This window comes from Bidens hawaiensis, unplaced genomic scaffold (genome assembly GCF_021521415.1).
Source record: "Bidens hawaiensis isolate Kalapana, Puna unplaced genomic scaffold, B.hawaiensis_p1.1 tig00008374_1, whole genome shotgun sequence".
NCBI lineage: Eukaryota > Viridiplantae > Streptophyta > Magnoliopsida > Asterales > Asteraceae > Bidens > Bidens hawaiensis.
Window position 1 is genome coordinate 421,552 of NW_027491592.1, and position 15,357 is coordinate 436,908.

General features: G+C 36.0%; 2 protein-coding genes and 1 pseudogene across 2 annotated transcripts; 2 read left to right on the top strand and 1 right to left on the bottom strand.

Moving 5' to 3' along the window:
• Positions 1 to 456: 456 nt before the first annotated feature.
• Positions 457 to 2,984, top strand: LOC143637545 (ABC transporter G family member 16 pseudogene; annotated as a pseudogene).
• Positions 2,985 to 4,738: 1,754 nt separating this feature from the next.
• Positions 4,739 to 10,521, top strand: LOC143637609 (uncharacterized). Its single transcript, XM_077104959.1, has 8 exons — positions 4,739 to 4,850; positions 5,735 to 7,196; positions 7,283 to 7,472; positions 7,993 to 8,096; positions 8,206 to 8,308; positions 8,421 to 8,728; positions 9,230 to 9,535; positions 9,993 to 10,521. Exons 2-8 carry the CDS (start codon positions 5,751 to 5,753, stop codon positions 10,338 to 10,340), a joined length of 2,805 nt encoding a protein of 934 aa, XP_076961074.1. The 5' UTR covers positions 4,739 to 4,850; positions 5,735 to 5,750; the 3' UTR covers positions 10,341 to 10,521.
• Positions 10,522 to 11,486: 965 nt separating this feature from the next.
• On the bottom strand, positions 11,487 to 15,162 carry LOC143637546 (CDP-diacylglycerol--glycerol-3-phosphate 3-phosphatidyltransferase 2-like). Its single transcript, XM_077104913.1, has 7 exons — positions 14,902 to 15,162; positions 13,774 to 13,871; positions 13,634 to 13,684; positions 13,442 to 13,555; positions 12,162 to 12,218; positions 11,985 to 12,070; positions 11,487 to 11,736 (listed from the first exon to the last, which is right to left on the bottom strand). The coding sequence occupies exons 1-7, from the start codon at positions 15,152 to 15,154 to the stop codon at positions 11,613 to 11,615; spliced, it is 783 nt and encodes a 260-aa protein (XP_076961028.1). The 5' UTR covers positions 15,155 to 15,162; the 3' UTR covers positions 11,487 to 11,612.
• Between the last annotated feature and the right edge of the window lie 195 nt (positions 15,163 to 15,357).

The window sequence follows — 15,357 nt, forward strand, 5'->3', positions numbered from 1 at the left end:
TCAAAGTTTGACCGTTTATAATCAAAATGGTCGTTCAGATAAATGTCAAACAGTCGTTCTGACCAATAATTCAAACTTTGACCCCACTCTAGTTAGAACAACCATCCAAATATTGTTTAAACTTTAAACAACTATTCCGACCAATAATTTTTCAAAGTTTGACTTTTTTATCGTAACGACTGGTTTGACCGTTTGTGGACGCCGTTGATGTTGTGAAATCAAAACAAGCTATAGAACATTATACGATTCACCATGACATTATGCTTTACTAGCTTTAGTGTTGCAATTAGTTGTATGTTAGTGGCGAAATAATACGAAAAAGTGACATTTGTTAGCTTTACTTTAATATAATATTATTCACCAAAATGTCACAATATATACACTCTTTAATTTTTCTTTTTTTTTTTTTTATGTGAAGAAAGAGTCAACTATAAATCATATAATACTATTATATTTATTTAAGTCGTTGGTAAATTAGTAAAACCACCCAAACAACATCCACGTGCCCATGTTACTAATTTCCTAATATGTACATATCGTGTAGACTTTTATATATTAGGCGTCGTTGGTCACCCACACACACCATAAAGTGATCATAATAAACACACAACACTCCATGCATTTTCATTCTCAACAACACAACAACAATTCTCTCTAAACAATCTCTTCAATCTTTGATCATTTGATCATCTCTTTGCATTCTTGCATCCGGCGCGGTGTTTGCGACCATGCCTCGTGTAGTTGCGGAGAATGTGACGGATAATGTGATGGATAATTTAGGGTTTTATGATCAACGGGGACAGGTCGCGCCTTCCCCGTCTCTCGGGGAGCTTTTGAAGTACGTTGGCGATATTCGGAAGGATGGGAATGGCGACGAGACGCCCGCGCATCATGTTTTGGAGATGATTAGTGAAGCGAGTAGCGAGCCGAGGCCGTTACCGTTTGTTTTGAAGTTTAGTAACTTGACTTATAGTGTGAAAGTGCGGAGGAAGATCGCGGTCCCGCCTTTGTTCGGTGGCGGGGATCAGGCGTTTTCGCGGACTAAGGTTTTGTTGAATGATATTTCGGGTGAGGCGAGGGATGGCGAGTTGGTGGCGGTGTTGGGAGCGAGTGGTTCGGGGAAATCGACGTTAATTGACGCGTTAGCAAATCGAATTGCGAAAGGGAGTTTGAAAGGAACGGTGACGTTGAACGGCGAGCAATTGGAATCGAGGTTATTGAAGGTGATTTCGGCTTATGTGATGCAAGACGATTTGTTGTTTCCGATGTTAACGGTGGAGGAAACGCTGATGTTCGCTGCTGAGTTTCGTCTTCCTAGGACTTTTTCAAAGTCAAAGAAGAAACTCAGAGTTCAAGCCCTAATTGACCAATTAGGGCTTAGAAACGCTGCTAAGACAGTCATAGGAGATGAAGGTCATAGAGGCGTTTCTGGTGGAGAACGTCGTCGTGTCTCCATCGGAATTGATATTATTCATGATCCGATTATTTTGTTTTTGGATGAGCCGACTTCAGGACTCGACTCCACTAGCGCGTACATGGTGGTCAAAGTGTTGCAAAGGATCGCGCAAAGCGGTAGTATCGTGATGATGTCGATACATCAACAGAGCTACCGCTTGCTGGGGTTGCTCGACCGGATGTTGTTCCTCTCCCGAGGACAACCGGTTTTCAACGGATCCCCAACGGATCTCCCCTTATTCTTCTCCGACTTCGGCCATCCGATTCCTGATAAAGAGAATCGGACGGAATTCGCTCTCGACTTGATCCGAGAACTCGAAGGAACTCCCGGAGGAACAAAACGCTTAGTCGAGTTCAACAAATCATGGCAAATCCTTAAACAATCTCGCGACGCCACGGCCATGGGTAACGAAACCCCTACTCATGGTCTAACCCTAAAAGAAGCGATCAGCGCGAGCATCTCCCGAGGCAAACTAGTCTCGGGGGCTGGGGCCAACAACGGGACCAACCCGGCCTCAATGGTCCCCACATTCGCCAATCCACGATGGATCGAAATGGCCGTTTTATCAAAACGGTCATTTAAAAACTCGTGGCGAATGCCAGAACTATTCGGCGTCCGCCTAGCCGCAGTCACCGTCACGGGATTCATCCTTGCAACCGTGTTTTGGAACCTTGACAACTCCCCTCGAGGCGTGCAAGAGCGGCTCGGGTTCTTCGCGTTCGCCATGTCTACAACGTTCTACACATGCGCGGACGCGTTACCCGTGTTCCTCCAAGAACGTTACATCTTCATGAGGGAAACCGCGTACAACGCGTACCGTAGATCCTCATACGTCCTCTCGCACTCGCTCGTCGCAATCCCGTCCCTAATCTTCCTCTCACTCGCATTCGCAGCCATCACATTCTTCGCAGTGGGACTCGCGGGTGGTTTTTCGGGTTTTGTTTTCTACTTCTTCGTAATTCTAGCGTCCTTCTGGGCGGGTAGCTCATTCGTAACATTCCTCTCGGGTGTAGTCCCGCAAGTAATGCTCGGGTACACGATCGTGGTCGCGATACTGGCGTACTTCCTCTTATTCAGCGGGTTCTTCATTACCCGCGACCGAATCCCGAACTACTGGATATGGTTTCACTACTTATCACTCGTGAAATACCCGTACGAAGCGGTTTTACAAAACGAATTCGATGACCCGATTAAATGTTTTGTTAGAGGTACTCAAATTTTCGATAACAGCCCGCTAGCCGCAATCGATGAGACCGTGAAATCGAGGTTGTTAAACAGTATGAGCCGATCATTAGGAGTTAGTATCAGTGGCACCACTTGCTTGACCACCGGAGTTGATATACTTAAGCAGCAAGGCATCACTGATTTGAGCAAATGGGGTTGCTTGTGGGTCACGGTAGCTTGGGGGTTCTTCTTCAGGATATTGTTTTACTTTTGTTTGTTGCTTGGAAGCAAGAATAAGAGGAGGTAATGTGTGAAAGGTGAAATGTTGAAGGGTTGTTGTGTAACTTTTTATTATTATTATTATTATTATTATTATTATTATTATTATTATTATTATTATTATTATTATTATTATTATTATTATTTGTTTTTATGAAGTGGTTTGAAATGTAAGGAGGCTCTTACAATAACTATATACGAGTCTTGTAAGTTATTGATTCATAAGTTTGATGTTTTATGATTCGTGTGGGACTTTAAGTTGCTTTTTATGTTATGGGTAGGATAATGAGGTAATAAGTTGAGTAGAAAACAAATTACTGAATATACTCAAGTTTATGTATTATGAATGTGACACCAAACTTAATGATAGCAAACACATTGCACATAAAAGTTAATATAAAATAAAATAAAAGTTTTTGTATGTGCAAGAACGTAGGGATGTCAAATGAATCAGAAGCTGACCAACAAACAAATATCTCAAAACACACGAAACGGATATTCAGATATTGATATGGAACCAGATATGAATTATTAGGTTTAAAAAAATTCCCCGGTTAGGAACGAATACGGGATTACATGAAACATTCTTTAGTTGATTAATATATTAATCCACTAATTTGTAAAGATTCAAATCTAAATGAACCGCAACTAAAAAGGAGAAAAAAATTGTTGAGTATATATTTGCCGTATAATGAAGCATTTCTATATCTATTTAGACATCGTTGTATGTAGTTGTAGCACATTATATTTGTTACATTTAGAGCGACCATAGGGTTTCCTTAGCTAGTAATATTAATTAGTTAGTAAGAAATGTTTTTGGAAACCTTAACAATTGAATTTAACGAATGACGAGTATACCTCATACCCATGAGTATGCTCAATACCCGACCTATAATGGGTTGTTTATAAGACACATGTTTATAGCCGAATAAGAGAGAGAGAGAGAGAGAATACCAATTCACGTCACAAACTCGTCCCATTAATAACATAGGCTAAAAACACTTAAAAAGGTGTATGCGAGATTAATGACAGTGGTATGTTACATTATTTAACTGTTTGTTGTTTTATTTTGATTTCTTGAACAATATATTGTCAACTGGATTGGACACTTAAAACACAAAATTCGAATCAAATCCAGTTATCGAATTTCAAATCAAATTCGAATCCTATTTTCATATTTATTAGAATTCAAAATTTTCAAAATTCGAATAAATCAGTTCGATTAATCCGAGTATCCAAAATTCAATATGTTGAACACCCTAGTGTAGTTTGTAATGGCTTCTTGCAATTGCGTCCATATTGATATATACCTAAACTTAGAGGTGCTCAAACAAACCGGTAAAGTGGTTTGTAACCGATTTATACCTGAAACACTAACCGGTTAGTACTCAACCCAAAGAAAACCGGTTAGTATCCGATTTAACCCGTATGTTAGAAACCTGTTTATAGTATTGATTTCAGAACCGGTTATTATTATTTTTTTGTAACTGTTTTTTTTTCCGGTTAATCGGTTCGGTTGTACCTGAAATCAGTTATACCGGGTAGAAAACCAGTTAGTACCCTAACTGGTTATTGGGCTAACCGGGTATTTGACTGTATTGAGCACAACTGGTTTTGAGTTTTAAACCGGTTTGTACACACTACCTAAACTCATGTACGAATGAATATGATAAAATTTATTGAAATAGTTAAACAAAACTACAAGGCCCATATTTGTAAGTCAGGTATTGGACCGGGCCTGTTTGCTTCATGGATTTCGGGATTTACCGAATCAATCAATCAATTTAAAACCCCAAAACTCATAAAACGTCGGCATTATATTATTATTATTATTATTATTATTGTTATTTTCCACCAATCTCATTCCACCTTCACAATCCCAAATCAACACCCTGCGAATTCACCGATTCGTTGCGCCTCCGTCGTCTCTCTCGCCGGAATTCATCCGCCGGTAAGTTATCGAAACCTGACCTCCACTCTCTATCGGTCTATAACGTACCTAGGGTTTCGATTTATTATACTGTTTAGTGTAACTATATACCAATGGTTGATTCGAGATTTGTTTCAATTGCTGTTTGATATTCGTCACATGCTTGTGTAGTTTTGTTTCTATATGTTTTAATTCTTTATACAAGTAAAAACTAAAAACCTGTAGCTAGGGTTTCCTATTGTGTTTTAATTTTTTATACAAGTAAATACCTGTAGCTAGGGTTTCCTATATGTATTAATTATTTATACAAGTATAAACCTGTAGCCAGGGCTATATTCATAGCTTGTACACTAAAGTTGAAATTAGGTTTTGTTTCTGAAGGATATGAATGTAAGTGAATGATTAATAGATTCGTGTAGACTTTATATTGAATTTAATTTTTAGGACAGTTTACGTGTTTTGATTTGCGCTTTTTGGTTTTTTGAATATTTACAGGTTTTATTTATTTATTTTTTGGTTAACTGGCTGATGTCAGGGATAACTTTCGTCATTGAGAGGTATAGATCTCAAAAGTAAACCAAACTAAATAACAAACTCGAATATCTGGTTTTGTGATTATTTGCCAGATGCATTTAAATATCAGGTTAGAGGTGGACTTTATGTTTTTAGAGTTAGGGTTTTATTGAAAGTTTGTAAACCAGATTTGAAATTAGGTTTTATTTATTTTAGATATGACTGTAAGTGACTGATAATAGATTTGTGTGGAGTGTGGACTTTATGTTGAATTTAATTCAGGGCAATTTACATGTTTTGAATTTGATTAACTTTAATATTGTATTTTTGAATCTTATCCCTACAGAAATATGAGTTTACGCTGAATATCTTTCCAATGTTGTTTGTGACAGGGGCTTTGATTAAGTAATGGAGCATCAAAGAGAAAGAAATGGAGATAGGAGTGATGATGAAGATAGATACAGAAGGAGAAGAGATGGTGATAAGTTTAGGAGTGAACGTGATGATGGAGATAGAAGGGGTCGAGATAGACACAGATCTGATCGTGAATATGCTAATGTTAGAAGAGATAGAAACAGAAGTGATAATGAAGATGAGACTGATAGGAGAAGAGAAAGGAACAGGGTTGGAAGGAATGACGATGAATATGCTAATGATAGAAAAAAGGTTGAAACATCTGATGATGAAGATGCTAATGACAGGAGAAGAAGAGACAGGAAGAGGGACAGAAGGAATGATGATGAATATGTGAATGATAGAAAAAGGGTTGAATCATCTGATGATGAAGATGGTAGTGATAAAAGGAGAGATCAAAAGAAAGATGATGATGGCACAAGAAGAGGTAGGAGCAGGGTTTCAAAGGGTGATGATGAATATACGGGGAGAAAGATAGATGAAGTTGGTGATATTAGGAAATCCGGTAAAAAGTGTGAGGAGAAGAGTGATGAGGAAGATGGTGAAATCAGAAAGATGGATAGAAAAGAAAAATATGATGATGGAAGTGATGATGAAGATGGTGAAGTCAGGAAAAGAGGGACAAAGGGTAAGGATATAAGCGATGATGAAGATGATCGTCAAGACAGGAGAAGGGATAATAATAAGAATACGGGTGATGACGAGGATGGAACATATAGGAAGAGAAAAGATGTCAAAAGAAGTGGTCGGCATGATCAGAGTGACGAGGAAGATGGTAAAGTTAAGAAGAGAGGGAGAAAGGGTAAAGATAGAAGTGACGATGAAGACGGTCATAAAGATAGGAGGAGAAGGGATCGGTACAAGAACCGGAGTGACGACGAGGATGATAAATATAAGAAAAGAAGAGATGGTAAAAGGGATAGGAGAAGCAATGGTGACCATAAAGATAGAAAAAGAAGTGATGGCATTGCGAATAATAAAACTGATAAAAATGGGGACACAGAAAATTTGGATGAAGGGCCAAGGTTCCAAAAGTTAGCTGAAATGCAAGAAGGTATGACTAATTTAGGGAAGAGTGGAGGGGTGTATATCCCACCGTTTAAGTTAGCCCGTATGATGAGCGCTGTAGAAGATAAAAGTAGCATGGAATATCAAAGGATGACATGGGATGCTTTAAGGAAGAGCATAAACGGGCTGGTCAACAAGGTCAATGCAACAAATATTAAGAACATTATCCCAGAGTTGTTTGCTGAGAATTTGATCAGGGGACGAGGACTCTTTTGTCGTTCGTGTATGAAGTCCCAAATGGCCTCTCCTGGTTTCACAGATGTATTTGCTGCACTTGTTGCTGTTGTAAATACCAAACTTCCTGAAGTCGGCGAGCTTCTGCTCAAAAGGATTATTTTGCAGCTTCAAAGGGCGTATAAGCGTAATGACAAGGTGCGTATTACATCCATCCTTCAGTTTTAGTTTTGGTATTTTATGTTTGTTTAAATATGTGATTCAGTTGATTTGTTTTTTTACAGCATCAATTGCTTGCTGCGGTTAAGTTTATAGCTCATTTGGTCAACCAGCAGGTGGTTCATGAACTTATTGCTCTTGAACTACTGACTCTTTTGTTAGAGAATCCAACTGATGATAGTGTGGAGGTTGCTGTGGGGTTTGTTACTGAATGTGGATCGATACTTCAGGATTTATCTCCTAAAGGCTTGCATGGTGAGTGACTTTTTTACCCTTGTCTTCTAATAGTATAAGCTTATTGTCATCTGTTCACTTAATTCTTTTCAATACAATAATAATCTGGTTCTATGATGTTTATCACTTATCTGCGTTGTTGGACTTAGTTGTGTTCAGTTGGCTTAATTAACTACTTATCTGGTTTTATGTTGTTTTTTCACTTATCTGTATTTGATCATAACGCTGTTATATGTTATCTGTATTGTTTATTTATTTAATACCTTTCTAACGTTTTAATTTAATTATATTCCTTGGCTGTTTGTATCATTTACATTTATATCAGGGTTTCAAAAGTTGATCTTTAATGATATTAAATTTTTGTTTGATTCTGTTTATTGTGATTCTATTAAAATATTTTAAATCTTTGTTTTTCTGCCTTATTATTTTAGTTATAAATTTATCATTTTTTGTTGGTGCTTGGATCTGAGCCTTGTTTTGTTACTGCATCAATTTCTGTTTTCTCATTGACATATATGACTCATGTTTTATGTTTTATCAGGTATATTTGAGCGTTTCCGTGGAATTCTTCACGAGGGAGAAATAGATAAAAGGGTGCAATTTTTGATTGAAGGTCTATTTGCACTAAGAAAAGCCAAGTTTCAGGTTATTTTTTATTTTTATAGACATGTTATAATCTATTATTGTTTTTGAGAAATATATATATTTTTTCATTTTTAACTTATGCTTAACAATCATGTTCTCACTTATACAGGGTCACCCAGCCATTCGTCCAGAGTTAGACCTTGTTGAGCTGGAAGATCAACTAACACATGAAGTATCCCTTCTTGATAACCATGACCCCGAAATTTCTTTAGGTATATATAGACGTATCTATAGTAATTGCCTTTTAACTATTTATATTAATTTAAAGCGGTTTTTACATGTGGGTATGTGTAACACTGTAACCTTTATTATTGGCACTTTCAGATATTTTCAAGATGGATCCTGATTTTCTCGAGAACGAAAAACGATATGAAGATGTAAAGAAAACAATTCTCGGTGACGAACCTTCAGAAGAAGAAGAAGACGGAGACGGAGACGGTGACGAATCTGGTGATGACGATGATGAAGAATCTTCTGAGGAAGAAGATGAAGAACAAATGAGAATAAGAGATGAAACTGAAACAAATCTAGTTAACCTCAGAAGAACCATTTACTTAACTATCATGTCTAGTGTTGACTTTGAAGAAGCCGGTCATAAACTCCTCAAGATTAAACTGGAGCCAGGACAAGAGGTATTAAAAACTGTTATTTAACAATTAACATTTATATAATAGGGAAAATTTTCATATTACCCCTACAAACTTGAAAAATATCATATATACCCATGCAAAACTAAAAGTATCACACATGTTTTTTTACAAAGTAGTTAATATATAAAATATATCAATTCATTAAAAACAAGTTAATAAATGACAATTTGTCCTTATTTTTCTAAAACTTAAAATTTTCATATTTGCCCATTTTTAGCTTACCTTTTTTAGTACCCGAAAGCAATAGTTTTCTCAAAATAAATCGTTGAAATAAATTCTGAATAAAAAGTAGAGTATAAACAAATATAATGGAAAGGGGTAGAATGGTCATCAAGTACAAATTCATCAAAGTTGGATATGTTAGTATATGATATTAGTTTTGGTTAGGTATATATGAAATTAATCTTATATAATATGTAAGCATTTATTAAATATAATATTTAAGCATTTTTTAAAGTTAACGAGCGATTTTGCATCATGCAGATGGAGCTGTGCATAATGTTGTTAGAGTGCTGCAGTCAAGAGAGAACTTACCTTCGCTATTATGGGCTTTTGGGCCAGAGGTTTTGCATGATTAATAAAGTCCATCAAGAAAATTTCGAGAAATGCTTCGTGCAGCAATACTCGATGATACATCGGCTGGAAACGAATAAGCTGCGTAATGTGGCTAAATTTTTTGCGCATCTGCTCGGGACTGATGCTTTGCCTTGGCATGTTTTGGCTTATATTCGATTGACTGAGGAGGACACGACTTCATCTTCTAGAATCTTCATAAAGATTCTCTTCCAGGTAACTTGTTTCTTTTACATAAGTCTGTTACTGTTATATTGTTATCACCATGGCTTATGGCTGTTCGAAAAGCTCGCGGCTTGCTCGGAATCGGCTGGTTTGTAAACGAACCATCCTGAGCTGGTTTGGTATGTAAATGAGCCAGGTCGAGCCAAGGTCAGCTCGGCTGGTTTAAATTAAAGCCAAAATTTATATATATGTATATTTTGTAAGTTGTAATATAAAGTTTTGTAACATTTGTTAATGAAGAAAGTATTGAAAATAAACTAAAAATAAACAGAGCCACAAACTGGCTCGAATTTTTGACGAGCTGAGCTGAGCCGAGCCCGAGCTCAACAATAAAGGCAGGCTCGCCTTGGCTTGTTTGTTAATGAGCCGAGTCCGGGCTTTGTTTAGGTGTGTAAATTAACTTATTGTTACAAGCTACTAAAGTTGGTTTTAACATTCTGTTTAACAGGAGTTATCTGAGCATCTAGGCATTCGGCTCTTGAATGAGCGTCTCAGTGATCCGAGCATGCAAGCAGATTTTGAATCTATATTCCCACGAGACAACCCCAAAAACACTCGGTTTTCAATCAACTTCTTCACATCAATCGGTCTTGGTGGAATAACTGAAAACTTAAGGGAGTATTTGAAGAACATGCCTCGTCTTATTATGCAGCAAAAGCCTGCTTCTGGATCGGACGGTTCAGATTCTTCCAGCTCGGGATCTGAGTCATCAAGCTCTGATGAAAGCGAGAGTTCAAGTGAAAGTAGCGAGAGTGAAAGTGATCATAAGAGCAGCAAGCGCAGAAGACGACGCTAGTTATTTAAACTGTGGTTACGTGAAGACTGGTGTTTTTGTTTAAGAGTTGTTTCAGGATTAATTTGTTGTTTTGTGGTTACATAACTATGGTTTTAATCACATGTATTTTGTAATGATTTTGTTTAATGTGTCTTGGAGATGGTAGATGTTTTTTTACTTAATCATAACGTGAGTTTCTTTATGTTAAATGGCATTATTTTTCTTTTCAGAATTTGCGTAATGCGACCATATGGATATATTGTTTGTATAGTTGTATAGCAACGTTGTTAATAACACACGATCGGGTCTAGGCATTGTTGTGTAAAAGTTAATGAACATACTAACTAAGTAATGAGTATTAAGGATATCAACGTTATTGAACAGCTATGGCAAAATGTGGAATGAATAGAAGAGTTTTGCTAATCGAGCCGTTTGAAGAAATTCTAGCAAACCCAAGCAGGAATACTACGTGGGCCAAAACTTGTCAGGTGGTTCAATCAATATCGGTGGTAACGTGTTGGATGATTAGGTTGTCTAGGAATCAACTTATTTTTAATAATGCTCCGGTTTTGTGAATGCTCCGTTGTAAGCAGTTGTATGTTTATGTTTTTATTTTGTTGTTTAGGCTACTTGCCTTTTGTAAGTGTTACTCTTTTGGCTTTAATAATATTGGCTTACCAGAATTAGGTTATTGGGGCCTTCATAATCTAGTTATTGAAAAGGTGTATTGAATCGTTATAGTAATCGAGTTTTGCTTTAAACATTTTTAGGGGTGATTTAATCTACCTCGACATCAAAATGAAAACCATTTGTTGTTGATTTTGCATAACAACGGCTCGCAAGATATTCGTCAAACCATACCTCTAAACAGATGGTTTTGATTTTTTCGCTAACAGTTGAGATTTTCTCATTACCATCAACTGTTGTAGATGTTCTAGCATGCACGACTGTAAATAGGAATATTATCAAAATATACCAGCACAAACGTTCTCAAAACTAATAACTCAAAGAGGCCAAGATAGAATTATAGATTGTTCACACTTACATTTATCAACTTTCAAACTTGTTAAGTCTGTTAAAACTTAAAACGAAAATTTTTCTATCAAAGCGTCCCAGACAATGAATATCATTCATTCATTCATTCCATGTATCGACATATGTAACTATATTTGAACTACCAAAGGAAATCTATAGCATATATAGTATCGATAAATGTAAAAAAAAACAGCAGCTTCATGTCTCAAAAAACAGCTGTCGTTTTCTTTAGAAAATAGAACAAAAAAATAATAATTGTTACACCAGCAGTAGTACTTTGGATATCTTCTTCATATACACAACCAATGACCACACAGCTAGCCCGGCCGACACATACAGTAAACCAATGCCTGATGCTCCCAGTAAACCTACCTTTGTAAAACTGCATATTTGTTGTCACGGTTAATAATACGTCATCCTCACTTGTAAACATGTTTTGTCACTTATTAAATTTTTTATAAAGATAATACGAGGAACTCGTGGCCTGTTTCATGGCCTGTTCCCCTTTTAGCTACTTAGTATTTGACCAAAATAAATACAAATACACCAGTTTAAAGGTAAAAATCATCATTTGAGTTGTAAAGTCAAACTACGATGATCAGAAAGTCAAAACTATGATTGCATACAAACCTCGGATCTCTAATAGCGAGAAGAATAGTTAAAGAAGTCATTTGTGTTGCTGTTTTCCACTTTCCCAAATTATTTACAGCAACAGCCTGAAAAAAATAAATAACAATAATTAATAAAGATACATAGTAGTAAATGTTAAAATAAAATAAAATTTAAGAGATGTGTATAGAAGCATACCCCTGAAAGTTTACTACCCTGTGAAGCAGCCCATTCTCTAACTGCAGACATTGTTATCTGGAAAAGGATGTAAACTGCTCATCAGATACTTGCACATTCATACCAATTTTGCTTTAACTTCGGTCCACAAATAAAGAAGCATTTTAGACATTTGATCAATAGCCAAACACGTTTATAAACTGCGTGTCAAGTCGAACATTGCATACATCAAAACTAAGATTAGTTCCTAATCTAAAGAATATATAAATTATAAACAAAATTAACAGCGGGTTAAGCGTGCCTGAATGAACTATGTAGCCTCAGTCTCTTAAGAAAGTGGGGACAACATACCCTCTAAAAAAGCACCATAAAATCAAATTTCATAAATGAATATAAGATTCATGAACAAATGGAATCCCACATTAACCAAACAAGTAATGAAAACAGAATAAAACACCAAATTCAAAAGCATCTAGGTGTAAAACTTCAGACTTTACCGAGTGCTAAATTTTTGATAATGAAAAACTGCTGAAAAAAGCGTAAGACCCGCTACAGGTCAACAAAACACAAAAAATGGCCAAAAAATAATGAAGAAGCAATGAATGAAATGAATGCAACAAGTTGTTTGGAAATAATTGAGTTTTATATAGATATGCACGTATCTCAGATACCTTATTTTAAGATCATGCATGATGGAAATGATTTGTTTATGCTAATGATAAGTATTGTGAATAAAAACATAACTTTTGGCACCGGTATACAAATAAGAGCCTAACCAACAATTCATTTTTGTAATGCTAAACTCTCATTAATCAACTCAAAGAGAACAAAAGAAGAACCATGAAAACATCAATGTATCATATTACAATTACTAAGAAAAGAAGGGGAATCACATTGTGTTTGGAAGTTGTGGGCTAAAAGCACACTTTCTAGCTAACATCATAATGATTACAAGGCAATTGTGTATATATTCCAAGTTAGCTGTCTAGAATTAGCCAGTGATCTGACTGCAAGCTGGTTTAAAAGCTTCCAAAAACAGAAGTGAATGATATTATTAAAAAGATGACCAAATTATACACCTAGAAATGTCTTCCAATTAAAAGTTTACACTGAACCATAGTCCATAACTGCATCAACAATGTGTTAATCACGAAAATTTTACCAGTGACTTTTATGTACGTCTTATTTCATCTTAATAGTCTTATATTGCATCATTAAATTCATTAACTGATGATGAAGGCTTTTAAAAAAAACAAGCCAAAACGATTCATTTAAGCTAAAAAGAATGATATGTTAATTACCTCTCTGCCAATCATTGCAATTGATGGTACAGTCAACAACCACGGCCATTGTCCAAGCATGGCAGCTTCAGGAGGTTCTGTGCATAATAACACCAAGGTAGTAGCAACCATAAGCTGCACCAAATAAGCATGATTAATTATACAAAGATAAAATAATAGTTATAAAAATACAATATATTGTTAAAGGTATACCTTATCAGCCACAGGATCTAAAAAAGCACCAAAGGCAGTTCTTAGGTTCATCTAAAATGCATCAAAGGAGAAAAATGAATTTAGAAACTAAAACTGACGCCTTTAAAAATGTTCAAACTTCATAATATATAATTGCATACTTTTCGTGCAAGATAGCCATCAAGCCAATCTGTAATTGCTGCAGCAATGAAGATGCATGTCGTAACAGTTGTCCCCAGCCGACTATTCAAATAAAAAGCTAATAAAATGCCAAAAAAGGTCTGTTAGTATCCACCATAAATCTATAAGTAACAAACAATAATCCTGGGTTCTTTCTGGCTATTCCAGTCACAACAAAACCAAATGTGAGATGCTAATTACCCCATGCCGATTTCAATTATAATAAGTAATAACAGAGCAGGCAAACAGTTGAAAGAAAGTCACAACATGCATCAATTTGAATACCAGGTTTTAGAGGTAAGACATTCATAACACTTCAGCTTAAACTGTCTTTCCTACAATAATATGATGTAGTGTTCCATGTATGCGTAGATAATAGGGTGCACAAAATGCCTCTAATTGCATAAACTAGGGTAACAAGTTTCATACACATTGTGAAATTTATGCGGCATAATCTAAGAGGCATTCCCAATAGCTACTCTATCTCCATCTTATAATTACGCTAAAAATCACTACCTTTTCTCTCTCATTTTCTATTAAATAATACATTTTATAACTTTATCATTGCATTTTCGCTCTCTGCCACTCACAGCCACTTTAAAAAAATATTTAAAAATTATAGAGTATCAACAAAGTCTTACCAAATTTACTGATAAAAAGTACCTTATTATCTCTCCTCCACTCATAATCACAACTGCTCACAACCACTCTATAAAATATAGATGAATTATTCGTATTAGACTCAATAAAACCTAATTGAACATAAATTCAAAAAAAAAAAATATTAAAAAATTATAGAGTACATCAGCAGTGTCTTACCAAATATTTACTAATAAGAAGTAACTTATTCTCTCTCCTCCACTCATAATCACAACCCGCTCACGACCACTCTAAAATATAGATGAATTATTCGTATCAGACTGAAAGTACAAAAATGAATCAATCACTTGAACCTACAAAACCTAAAATCAAACAAAATAATCACACACAGTTCAGCCTCAATTCCTCTTAATCTATAACATTTCCGCATACATTATTCTATCTAATTGCATCACAACAATATAAAAAACTAATAAACATTAACACATAAGAGATGAATAATGACGTACTGGTAACAATAATAGGAATGGCGAAAACGCGTCCAATTGTTAACATCGTCGGCAACGTCAGCAACTTATTCGCCGGAGGAGGTTTTAGCTCCGTCGTCAATTTCTTGTCTACTCCGTTAACGGATCCCATAGCCACTGCTTTGTTTTTGTGGCCACGAAACCCTAGTCTGTTATTATTATTATTATTGTTATCGTGCGCTGAGGCCGTACAGGTGGTTGTTGTTGTTGTTGTCTTCCGCCAGCTCGAGCACATTGCCGCCACCGGCGTCCTAGATCCCCCGCCGAGCCTCCAGTACCGGCGCCGTTGGTGGAGGTGAAATAATAATAATAATAATAATAATAATAATAATAATATAAGATTAAGATATGATGGTTGGTTGGTTAATGGTTACCTTGAGTAGGTTGAAGTCAAAGGGCATGGATTAGTGGGACGGTTAAATAAATAGGATGTATGTG